Source organism: Monodon monoceros, unplaced genomic scaffold, assembly GCF_005190385.1.
Source record: "Monodon monoceros isolate NGI ecotype Baffin Bay Population unplaced genomic scaffold, NGI_Narwhal_1 Super_Scaffold_21, whole genome shotgun sequence".
Lineage (NCBI taxonomy): Eukaryota > Metazoa > Chordata > Mammalia > Artiodactyla > Monodontidae > Monodon > Monodon monoceros.
Window position 1 is genome coordinate 98033583 of NW_021703778.1, and position 13186 is coordinate 98046768.

At 40.4% G+C, this 13186-nt stretch overlaps 1 protein-coding gene across 2 annotated transcripts in view; it reads left to right on the top strand.

Moving 5' to 3' along the window:
- Positions 1-13186, top strand: part of RYR3 (ryanodine receptor 3) — a 563985-nt gene that overhangs the window by 388693 nt on the left and 162106 nt on the right. For both annotated transcript variants that reach the window (XM_029237020.1, XM_029237021.1), the window contains exons 37-38: positions 2983-3085; positions 3901-4038. In XM_029237020.1, coding sequence (XP_029092853.1) covers positions 2983-3085; positions 3901-4038 — 241 coding nt within the window. The remainder of the gene's footprint in view (positions 1-2982; positions 3086-3900; positions 4039-13186) is intronic.

A 13186-nucleotide genomic window follows, 5' to 3' on the forward strand; every position in this document is an offset into this window, starting at 1 on the left:
GTACCCCGAGCAATCTACAGATTCAGTGCAATCCCTATCAAACTACCTATGGCATTTTTCACAGAACTAGAACAAAAAACATTACAATTTGTATAGAAACACAAAAGACCCCGAACAGCCAAAGCAATCTTGAGAACAAAAAACGGAGCTGGAGGAATCAGGCTCCCTGACTTCAGACTATACTACAGAGTTACGGTAATCAAGACAGTATGGTACTGGCACAGAAGTAGAAATATAGATCAATGGAACAGGATCGAAAGCCCAGAGACAAAACCACACACATATGGTCACGTTATCTTTGACAAAGGAGGCAAGAATATACAATGGAGAAAAGACAGCCTCTTCAATCAGTGGTGCTTGGAAAACTGGACAGCTACATGTAAAAGAATGAAATTAGAACACTTCCTAACACCATACACAAAAATAAACTCAAAATGGATTAAAGACCTAAATGTAAGGCCAGACACTATAAAACTCTTAGAGGAAAACATAGGCAGAACACTCTTTGACATAAATCAGCAAGATCGTTTTTGACCCACCTTCTAGAGTAATGGAAATAAAATCAAAAATAAATGAATGGGACCTAATGAAACTTAAAAGCTTTTGCACAGTGAAGGAAACCACAAATAAGACCCAAAGACAACCCTCAGAATGGGAGAAAGTATTTGCAAAAGAAGCAATTGACAAAGGATTAATCTCCAAACTATGCAAGCAGCTCATGCAGATCAATATCAAAAAAACAACCCAGTCCAAAAATAGGTGGAAGACCTAAACAGACATTTCTCCAAAGAAGATATACCAGTTGCCAACAAACACATGAAAGAATGCTCAGCATCACTAATCATTAGAGAAATGCAAATCAAAACTACAGTGAGGTATCACCTCACACCAGCCAGAATGGCCATCATCAAAAAATCTACAAACGATAAATGCTGGAGAGGGTGTGGAGAAAAGGGAACCCTCTTGCACTGTTGGTGGGAATGTAAATTGATACAGCCACTATGGAGAACAGTATGGAGGTTCCTTAAAAAACTAAAAAAAGAACTACCATATGACCTAGCAATCCCACTCCTGGGCATATATCATGAGAAAGCCATAATTCTAAAGAGACATGTACCACAATGTTCATTGTAGCACTATTTACAATAGCCAGGACCTGGAAGCAAGTGCCCATCGACAGATGAATGGGTAAAGAAGATGTGGCACATATATACACTGGGATATTACTCAGCCATAAAAAGAAATGAAATTGAGTTATTTGTAGTGAGGTAGATGGACCTAGAGTCTGTCATACAGAGTGAAGTAAGTCAGAAAGAGAAAAACAAATACCGTATGCTAACACATATGTATGGTATCTGTAAAAGAAAAATGGTTCTGATGAACCTAGGGGCAGGACAGGAATAAAGACGCAGACGTAGAGAACGGACTTGAGGACACTGGTGGCAGGGGGACGGGGATGCTGGGACGAAGTGAGAGAGTGGCAATGGACTAATATATACTACCAAATATAAAATAGATAGCTAGTGGGAAGCAGCCACATAGCACAGGGAGATCAGCTTGGTGCTTTGTGACCACCTAGAGGGGTGGGATAGGGAGAGTTGGAGGGAGGCTCAAGAGGGAGGGGGTATGGGGATATATGTATACATATAGCTGATTCACTTTGTTATTGAGCAGAAACTAACACAACATTGTAAGGTCATTACACTGCAATAAAGATGTAAAAAAAAAATCATAAGGGACAAAAAAGCCATTAGAATGTTCAAACCTTTTGGTCCAGGCATTTCGCTTCTCTGAGTTTATCCTAAGAAAATGATCAGAGAAATTCAAACCAACTTTATTTTACAAGGATAAAAAAAATGAAAACAACTTAAATATTTCATAGCAGATCATTAATTTTACATGCATTTTATATAAACTGCTCTTCATCCTTATGATGAAATGTAATGCACCTGTTAAAGATCAGGTTAAGAAAAATTTTAAATTCTCGAGATAAATTAAGTGGAAAATTTGAGTTTCAAAAAAGTTGATTTAGAGTGTGATCTCAATCTGCATACATGAAGATATTAACTAAAAACAGTGGCTGCCTTTGAGTGGGGAGATTGCAGTAAATTTTCTTCTTTAGGTAATCTGCAAGTTTTGTGTAATTAATAAATTACCTTTATAATCAGAAAAAAGTGAAAGCTACTTTTTTTTTTTAGCATCTCATAGTTTATGGCTTTATTTCATTAGTGTAGTTTTTACATCTTTGTATTCTCATGACTCATCTCTCCAAAGATCATTTAAAATGCCCTGGATGCATGACTTTTTTCTCAGAATCATGCATTCTTTCTTAAAGACAGGAATCAGAGCCATAGTCACCAAAATAATTAAAGAAGGAGAGCAGAGACAGTATCTTAGTGATGCAAAGCAATATTGCTGGAATTTTTTCTTTTTCTTTTTTTATTTGTAGTGGGTTCTTTTCCCCAGTTACTGAGATCTGGTTAACGCATAACACTGTATAGTTTAAGGTATACAACATAATCATTTGATATATGTATATATTGTGAAATGATCACCACAGTAAGCTTAGTTAACATCTATCACCTCACATAGTTATGAATTTCTTTTTCTTATGATGAGAACTTTTAAGATCTACTCTCTTAGCAATTTTCAAGTACAGTATTTTTAACTACTGTCACTATGCTATACATTACATCCCCAGAACTTATTCATCTTATAACTGGAAGTTTGTACCCTTTTTTAAAATTCTTATTTTTTTTTATTGAAGTATAGTTGATTTACAGTGTTTCAGATGTGCAGCAGAGTGATTCAGTTATAGAAAGCTACTTTTAAATGTTGGCCATCTTTACCAAAAAAATAAAATAATAATAATCGAGTTAAAAAAAATTTGCCGAGAAATACTAGGTGTCTGACTGAGATTGGATCTGAGTTCTTTGGACAGACATTGAGAACCAACTAGCCGTTCTTCTTTGTCCCTCAAAGATCAACATGCTTCTTAACTTTCAACTGGGGGAGAACTGCCCGTGCCCAGAAGAGATCCGGGAGGAGCTGTATGACTTCCACGAGGACCTTCTCATTCACTGCGGTGAGCTTCCGAGATAAAAGCTTTATGAAAGACAAGTCTGTTCATGATTCCTTCGTTAGAAGCTCAGGGGGAGTTGCGAAGTTAGTTTTCTATTTTAAACTACAATACTAATTGTCCAAGAAATGATTCTCTCCAAAACTATTTGGGTCAGAGAAGATACAGGACATCATCCTGGCATAATACATAACTGAAACTACTACCTAGAGGAAATTTTGCTGAGATCTAAGAGAGAACTGGGTCTCTAAAGAAGGAAAGAAAAGAACTGATCTTTATATAAACCTCACCCATTTTATCTCAAGTTAGATAGTTGGGACTCTGCTCCCAGCTGAGCCAAGATTCTGATCCCCTTTGCTTTTTAGCTTCTGCGATGATATAAGTATGGCCATGTCTGCCCTTAAGGATTCGAAACCAGCCATCCCTGCTTAGATACATATCTGCTCGTTTTAAAGTGGCTCTCAGCAATTGTGCTGCTTGTACATGGGTGGATTGAGTACTATGTGGATAAGAGATGACTTTTTCATTTGAAGTAACTCATGGTTAACTCTTTCTTTGTGGACACTCTAGAGCCCATTTTGGGTATGGGTTAGAAAAAGTTAAGTCTTGGGATTGAAATTACTTAGTGTTCTTGTATACAAGAAATCATCTTTTTAAACAACTTGCCAAAAGACATGATGTAGATAAATACTTATGGGAGGCTGCCTATAGTATCCTTAGAAAGTTCCAAAGGGTGGAAAGCAGTGTTTCTATGTTCTTTCCATCATCTGGTGGCTTCATGTACTGTTTGAGGTTATCACTCTGTTATGTGACTTGCTTAGGGGTTCCCCTGGAGGAAGAGGAAGCGGAAGAGGAGGACGCCTCCTGGACTGGAAAATTCCGTGCCTTGGTGTATAAAATCAAAGGCTCTTCCAAGCCAGAGAAGGAGCGGCCGACAGAGGAGGAGGAGAGATGCCCTAGTAAGTTCCAGAGCCTTTCAATCACACTGCCCCCAACCTGGAGCTCTTCTAAGACTTAATTAAGATCACGGACTTTCTAAGCAAATACTGTGGGATAGAGAAGGGATGCTTAGCTAGCTTCAAGGAAGCGTTCTGTTATGATTTGTAGAACTTATTGCTATGTGTTTGGGGCTATGCATTTCTTCTGACTTAAGGAACTTCATTTGAGTCATCTTTTAGGAATGGATTGCTTGGTGGGTCTGCTCTTGTCTGTCTACTTTTAAATGCCTGTAAACAGATTTCTGTTCTTTCTTTTATGTGTTCATAATCTTCCTCTTCTAAACCACTGTTGTTTCTGTCACTTTTGTTTGTGGTTCCTTAGCGTTGAAAATTGCCCCAGCAAGGAAATAACATAATAATAATAATAAGGCAGAAGTAAAGGGAATAGGTTGTGGGGTTTGGGGGGGGGGGGTTGGCTATGATTTTCCTAATATAACATCCCAGAGGAATTGGACCTTCTGTTTTTCAACATTCACGAACCTTGTTCAAATCATTTCTCTAATCCTTATAGTACAGATGACTCCTACCATTTCGACCCATGTTGAAACAAGATCATAATTTATTCTGCAAGGCAGTTGACTGTCCATTGCCATTAACATTTCAAGAGGAAGATTGTCTGCATATTATAATCAGTCTGCTCCATAGTACCAAATTCTGCAAATATTTCACTGTCTAAAGAAGAAGGAATTTCCCAGGTTTAATATAGTTGCCTTTTATCTTATTCCCTGTTCCTATCCATCTTAGAACATGCTTTCAAATTATAGACTAGAGCAATAGACTGTCAAGATGTGCTCAGTTTGTTTGAAAACACTGCTTTGGGGTTCATACATCTTATTGCCCTTTCTAATGACCTTCCATCTTTGTCAGACTATCTCTGAAGGGAAAGAATCCTCCGCACTTATCAGCAGAAGTGTAGAAGCCTCTGGAAGAAGGTCTGGGGTACTTGGCAGCAGTTGCACTGGCAACCCTTGGTCGGTCCTATTTGTCACCATGGCGTGGGGGGGGGGGGGTCTTTGGTGAGGACAGGCCAGCATGATTCAAAGGCCCAAAAAAGTGAGTTTAGACTCCCTTTGTGGTATTGCCAAAGCAGAACTAAAAATAGGCTGAGCTGACCCATATTCCCTGTGGAGAGTCAGTTTTGAAAGTGGTTGCTTCTTTCTAACACAATATGTCACAACCAGGGGGTCCTCCAAGGTGACCGCTTCATGTTAGGTAAATGGAGTCACTTAGATTAAGTCACCTAGCTCTGTGAAGTCTCCCTAAGTCTAAGAATGGTGTCCAAGCTCTAAGGACTGCAATCTTTAGCATTGCTACCCCGGGCCTCAGGCAGAAAGATTATGTTCTGTCTGTCCTGGCAGGATGTGCAAACCTGAAAGGCTACCCCAGCATGAGACTCCATGGAGCGCCCCATGCTGCTTCCATTCCGCAAGCAGAATTCTGAGAGGTTCAAGCTTTGTGTTATAAGTCTTCTTTCCTGCAGTCCCAGAAGTAGAAATAGAAGGTGGCCAAGCATGTCTGGTTGGCAGGATACGGGTTCCCTGCCAGATGTTCCAGGGACATAAAGCTCCTCACTCAGGGCTGACATTTTTTTCTTACATCTTTATTGGAGTATACTTGCTTTACAATGGTGAGTTAGTTTCTGCTTTATAACAAAGTGAACCAGTTATACATATACATATGTTCCCATATCTCTTCCCTCTTGCGTCTCGCTCCCTCCCACTGTCCCTATCCCACCCCTCCAGGCGGTCACAAAGCACCGAGCTGATCTCCCTGTGCTATGCGGCTGCTTCCCACTAGCTATCTGCCTTACGTGTGGTAGTGTATATATGTCCATGCCTCTCTCTCGCTTTGTCACAGCTCAACCTTCCCCCTCCCCATAGCCTCAAGACCATTCTCTAGTAGGTCTGTGTCTTTATTCCTGTCTTACCCCTAGGTGCTTCATGACATTTTTTTCTTCTTAGATTCCATATATATGTGTTAGCATACGGTATTTGTCGTTCTCTTTCTGACTTACTTCACTCTGTATGACAGACTCTAGGTCTATCCACCTCATTACAGATAGCTCAATTTCATTTCTTTTTAAGGCTGAGTAATATTCCATTGTATATATGTGCCACATCTTCTTTATCCATTCATCCAATGATGGAAACTTAGGTTGTTTCCATCTCCGGGGTATTGTAAATAGAGCTGCAATGAACATTTTGGTACATGACTCTTTTTGAATTATGGTTTTCTCAGGGTATATGCCCAGTAGTGGGATTGCTGGGTCATATGGTAGTTCTATTTGTAGTTTTTTAAGGAACCTCCATACTGTTCTCCACAGTGGCTGTATCAATTTACATTCCCACCAACAGTGCAAGAGGGTTCCCTTTTCTCCACACCCTCTCCAGCATTTATTGTTTGTAGATTTTTTGATGATGGCCATTCTGACTTGTGTGAGATGATATCTCATTGTAGTTTTGATTTGCATTTCTCTAATGATTAATGATGTCGAGCATTCTTTCATGTGTTTGTTGGCAGTCTGTATATCTTCTTTGGAGAAATGTCTATTTAGGTCTTCTGCCCATTTTTGGATTGGGTTGTTTGTTTTTTTGTTATTGAGCTACATGAGCTGCTTATAAATTTTGGAGATTAATCCTCTGTCGGTTGCTTCATTTGCAAATATTTTCTCCCATTCTGAGGGTTGTCTTTGGGTCTTGTTTATGGTTTCCTTTGCTGTGCAAAAGCTTTTAAGTTTCATTAGGTGCCATTTGTTTATTTTTGTTTTTATTTCCATTTCTCTAGGAGGTGGGTCAAAAAGGATCTTGCTGTGATTTATGTCATAGAGTGTTCTGCCTATGTTTTCCTCTAAGAGTTTGGTAGTTTCTGGCCTTACATTTAGTTCTTTAATCCGTTTTGAGTTTATTTTTGTGTACAGTGTTAGGGAGTGATCTAATCTCATACTTTTACATGTACTTGTCCAGTTTTCCCAGCACCACTTATTGAAGAGGCTTGTCCTTTCTCCACTGTACATTCCTGCCTCCTTTATCAAAGATAAGGTGACCATATGTGTGTGGATTTATCTCTGGGCTTTCTATCCTGTTCCATTGATCTATCTTTCTGTTTCTGTGCCAGTACCATACTGTCTTGATTACTGTAGCTTTGTAGTATAGTCTGAAGTCAGGGAGCCTGATTCCTCCAGCTCCGTTTTTTGTTCTCAAGATTGCTTTGGCTATTCGGGGTCTTTTGTGTTTCCATACATATTGTGAAATTTTTTGTTCTAGTTCTGTGAAAAATGCCAGTGGTAGTTTGATAGAGATTGCATTGAATCTGTAGATTGCTTTGGGTAGTAGAGTCATTTTCACAATGTTGATTCTTCCAATCCAGGAACATGGTATATCTCTCCATCTATTTGTATCATCTTTAATTTCTTTCATCAGTGTCTTATAATTTTCTGCATACAAGTCTTTTGTCTCCTCAGGTAGGATTTTTTGTAGGTATTTTGTTCTTTTTGTTGCAATGGTAAATGGGAGTGTTTCCTTAATTTCTCTTTCTGTTCTCTCATTGCTAGTGTATAGGAATGCAAGAGATTTCTGTGCATTAATTTTGTATCCTGCTACTTTACCAAATTCATTGATTAGCTCTAGTAGTTTTCTGGTAGCATCTTTAGGATTCTCTATGTGTAGTATCATGTCATCTGCAAACATTGACAGCTTTACTTCTTCTTTTCCGATTTGGATTCCTTTTATTTCCTTTTCTTCTCTGATGGCTGTGGCTAAAACTTCCAAAACTATGTTGAATAAGAGTGGTTAGAGTGGGCAACCTTGTCTTGTTCCTGATCTTAGTGGAAATGCTTTCAGTTTTTCACCATTGAGGATGACGTTGGCTGTGGGTTTGTCATATATGGCCTTTATTATGTTGAGGAAAGTTCCCTCTATACCTACTTTCTGGAGGGTTTTTATCATAAATCGGTGTTGAATTTTGTCAGAAGCTTTCTCTGCATCTATTGAGATGATCATATGGTTTTTCTCCTTCAATTTATTAATATGGTGTATCACGTTGATTGATTTGTGTATATTGAAGAATCCTTGCATTCCTGGAATAAACCCCGCTTGATCCTTTTAATGTGCTGTTGGATTCTGTTTGCTAGTATTTTGTTGAGGATTTTTGCATCTATGTTCATCAGCGATATTGGCCCGTAGTTTTCTTTCTTTGTGACATCCTTGTCTGGTTTTGGTATCAGGGTGATGGTGGCCTCGTAGAATGAGTTTGGGAGTGTTCCTCCCTCTGCTATATTTTGGAAGAGTTTGAGAAGGATAGGTGTTAGCTCTTCTCTAAATGTTTGATAGAAGTCGCCTGGGAAGCCATCTGGTCCTGGGCTTTTGTTAGTTGGAAGATTTTTAATCACAGTTTCAATTTCAGTGCTTGTGATTGGTCTGTTCATATTTTCTATTTCTTCCTGATTCAGTCTTGGCAGGTTGTGCTTTTCTAAGAATGTGTTCATTTCTTCCAGGTTGTCCATTTTATTGGCATAGTGTTGCTTGTAGTAATCTCTCATGATCTTTTGTATTTCTGCAGTGTCAGTTGTTACTTCTCCTTTTTCATTTCTAATTCTATTGATTTGAGTCTTCTCCCTTTTTTTCTTGATGAGTCTGGCTAATGGTTTATCAATTTTGTTTATCTTCTCAAAGAACCAGCTTTTAGTTTTATTGATCTTTGCTATCGTTTCCTTCATTTCTTTTTCATTTATTTCTGATCTGATTTTTATGACTTCTTTCCTTCTGCTAACTTTGGGGTTCTTTTGTTCTTCTTTCTCTAATTGCTTTAGGTGCAAGGTTTAGGTTGTTTATTTGAGATGTTTCCTGTTTCTTAAGGTAGGATTGTATTGCTATAAACTTCCCTCTTAGAACTTCTTTTGCTGCATCCCATAGATTTTTGGTCATCGTGTCTCCATTGTCTTTTGTTTCTAGGTATTTTTTTATTTCCTCTTTGATTTCTTCAGTGATCACTTCGTTATTAAGTAGTGTATTGTTTAGCCTCCATGTGTTTGTGTTTTTTACAGATCTTTCCCTGTAATTGATATCTAGTCTCATAGCGTTGTGGTCAGAAAAGATACTTGATACAATTTCAATTTTCTTAAATTTACCAAGGCTTGATTTGTGACCCAAGGTATGATCTATCCTGGAGAATATTCCATGAGCACTTGAGAAAAATGTGTATTCTGTTGTTTTGGGAGGGAATGTCCTATAAGTATCAATTAAGTTCATCTTGTTTAATGTATCATTTAAAGCTTGTTTCCTTATTTATTTTCATTTTGGATGATCTGTCCATTGGTGAAAGTGGGGTGTTAAAGTCCCCTACTATGAATGTGTTACTGTCGATTTCTCCTTTTATGGCTGTTAGTATTTGCCTTATGTATTAAGGTGCTCCTATGTTGGATGCATAAATATTTGCAATTGTTATATCTTCTTCTTGGATCGATCCCTTGATCATTATGTAGTGTCCTTCTTTGTCTCTTGTAATAGTCTTTATTTTAAAGTCTATTTTGTCTGATATGAGAATTGCTACTTCAGCTTTCTTTTGGTTTCCATTTGCATGGAATATCTTTTTCCATCCCCTTACTTTCAGTCTGTATGTGTCCCTAGGTCTGAAGTGGGTCTCTTGTAGACAGCAAATATATGGGTCTTGTTTTTGTATCCATTCAGCCAATCTGTGTCTTTTGGTGGGAGCATTTAGTCCATTTACATTTAAGGTAGTTATCGATATGTATGTTCCTATTCCCATTTTCTTAATTGTTTTGGGTTCATTATTGTAGGTCTTTTCCTTCTCTTGTGTTTCTTGCCTAGAGAAGTTCCTTTAGCAGTTGTTGTAAAGCTGGTTTGGTGGTGCTGAACTCTCTCAGCTTTTGCTTGTCTGTAAAGGTTTTAATTTCTCCATCAAATCTGAATGAGATCCTTGCTGGGTAGAGTAATCTTGGTTGCAGGTTTTTCTCCTTCATCACTTTAAATATGTCCTGCCACTCCCTTCTGGCTTGCAGAGTTTCTGCTGAAAGATCAGCTGTTAACCTGATGGGGATTCCCTTGTGTGTTATTTGTTGTTTTTCCCTTGCTGCTTTTAATATGTTTTCTTTGTATTTAATTTTTGACAGTTTGATTAATATGTGCCTTGGCGTGTTTCTCCTTGGATTTATCCTGTATGGGACTCTCTGTGCTTCCTGGACTTGATTAACTATTTCCTTTCCCATATTAGGGAAGTTTTCAACTGTAATCTCTTCAAATATTTTCTCGGACCGTTTTTCTCTTCTTCTTCTGGGACCCCTATAATTTGAATGTTGTTGCATTTAATGTTGTCCTACACATCTCTGAGACTATCCTCAATTCTTTTCATTCTTTTTTCTTTATTCTGCTCTGTGGTAGTTACTTCCACTATTTTATCTTCCAGGTCACTTATCTGTTCTTCTGCCTCAGTTATTCTGCTCTTGATTCCTTATAGGGAAGTTTTAATTTCATTTATTGTGTTGTTCATCATTGTTTGTTTGCTCTGTAGTTCTTCTAGGTCCTTGTTACATGTTTCTTGTATTTTCTCCATTCTATCTCCAAGATTTTGGATCATCTTTACTATCATTACTCTGAATTCTTTGTCAGGTAGACTGCCTATTTCCTCTTCATTTGTTAGGTCTGGTGGGTTTTTATCTTGCTCCTTCATCTGCTGTGTGTTTTTCTGTGTTCTCATTTTGCTTATCTTACTGTGTTTGGGGTCTCCTTTTTGCAGGCTGCAGGTTCGTAGTTCCCGTTGTTTTTGGAGTCTGTCCCCAGTGGCTAAAGTTGGTTCAGTGGGTTGTGTAGGCTTCCTGGTGGAGGGGACTAGTGCCTGTGTTCTGGTGGATGAGGCTGGATCTTGTCTTTCTGATGGGCAGGTCCGTGTCTGGTGGTGTGTTTTGGGGTGTCTGTGGACTTATTATGATTTTAGGCAGCCTGTCTGCTAATGGGTGGGGTTGTGTTCCTGTCTTGCTAGTCGTTTAGCATAGGGTGTCCAGCACTGTAGCTTTCTGGTCGTTGAGTGAAGCTGGGTGCTGGTGTTGAGATGGAGATCTCTGGGAGATTTTCACCGTTTGATATATTATGTGGAGCTGGGAGGTCTCTTGTGGACCAGTGTCCTGAATTTGGCTCTCCCACCTCAGAGGCACAGCACTGACTCCTGGCTGCAGCACCAAGAGCCTTTCATCCACACGGCTCAGAATAAAAGGGAGAAAAAGTAGAAAGAAAGAATTAGTAGAAGTAGAAAGAAAGGAGGGAGGGAGGGAGGGAGGGAGGAAGGAGGGAATGAAGGAAAAAAAGAAAGAAGATAAAGTAAAATAAAATAAAGTAAGATAAAATATAATAAAGTTATTAAAATAAAAAAATAATTAAGAAAAAAAAGATTTCAAAAAAGAAAGGACGGATAGAGCCCTAGGACAAATGGTGGAAGCAAAGCTATACAGTCAAAATCTCAAACAGAAACATACACATACATGCTCACAAAAAGAGGAAAAAGGGAAAAAATCATAAATCTTGCTCTCAAAGTCCACCTTCTCAATTTGGGATGATTCGTTGTCTAAAGGAGAGAAGGAAAGAAAGAATGAAAGATGATAAAGTAAAATAAAATAAAGTTATTAAAATAAAAAATAATTATTTAAAACAAACAAAAAAACGGACGGATAGAACCCTAGGACAAATGGTGGAAGCAAAGCTATACAGACAAAATCGCACACAGAAGCATACACATACACACTCACAAAAAGAGGAAAAGGGGGAAAAAAATCATAAATATTGCTCTCAAAGTCCACCTCCTTAATTTGGGATGATTCGTTGTCTATTCACGTATTCCACAGATGCAGGGTACATCAAGTTGATTGTGGAGCTTTAATCCGCTGCTTCTGAGGCTGCAGGGAGAGATTTCCCTTTGTCTTCTTTGTTCTCACAGCTCCCAGGGGCTCAGCTTTGGATGTGGCCCCGCCTCTGCGTGTAGGTAGCTGGAGGTGGTCTGTTCTTCGCTCAGACAGGACGGGGTTAAAGGAGCAGCTGACTGGGGGCTCTGGCTCACTCAGGCGGGGCGGAGGGAGGGGCACGGAGTGTGGGGAGGGCCTGCGGCGGCAGAGGCCAGCGTGACAGCGTGACGTTGCACCAGCCGGAGGCGCGCCGTGCCTTCTTCCGGGGGAGTTGTCCCTGGATCCCGGGACCCTGGCAGTGGTGGGCTGCACAGGCTCCCCGGAAGGGGGGTGTGGATAGTGACCTGTGCTCGCACACAGGCTTCTTGGTGGCGGCAGCAGCAGCCTTAGCGTCTCATGCCCGTCTCTGGGGTCCGCGCTTTTAGCCACGGCTCGCGCCCGTCTTTGGAGCTCCTTTAAGTAGCGCTCTTAATCCCCTCTCCTCACGCACCAGGAAACAAAGAGGGAAGAAAAAGTCTCTTGCCTCTTCGGCAGGTCCAGACTTCTCCCCGGACTCCCTCCCGGCTAGCTGTGGCGCACTAACCCCCTGCAGGCTGTGTTCACGCCGCCAACCCCAGTCCTCTCCCGGCGCTCCGACCGAAACCCGAGCCTCAGCTCCCAGCCCCGCCTGGCCCGGCTGGTGAGTGCTGGTTGGCACCGATCCTCTGTGCGGGAATCTCTCTTTGACCTCCGCACCCCTGTTGCTGTGCTCTCCTCCGCGGCTCCGAAGCTTCCCCCTCCGCCACCCGCAGTCTCCGCCCGCGAAGGGGCTTCCTAGTGTGTGGGAACCTTTCCTCCTTCACAGCTCCCTCCCACTGGTGCAGGTCCCGTCCCTATCCTTTTGTCTCCGTTTATTCTTTTTTCTTTTGCCCTACCCAGGTACGTGGGGGCGTTTCTTGCCTTTTGGGAGGTCTGAGGTCTTCTGCTAGCCTTCAGTAGGTGTTCTGTAGGAGTTGTTCCACATGTAGATGTATTTCTGGTGTATCTGTGGGGAGGAAGGTGATCTCCGCTTCTTACTCTTCCGCCATCTTCCCGGAAGCCCCAGGGCTGACATTTTAAGAGAAAATCTTGGGGATGGTTTAAGTGCCATACCCCCCAAAATTGTTTTTCACTTGATTGAATGGAACTGATGTTTCTGAATGCATAGCCAGTTGCCATAAAGGT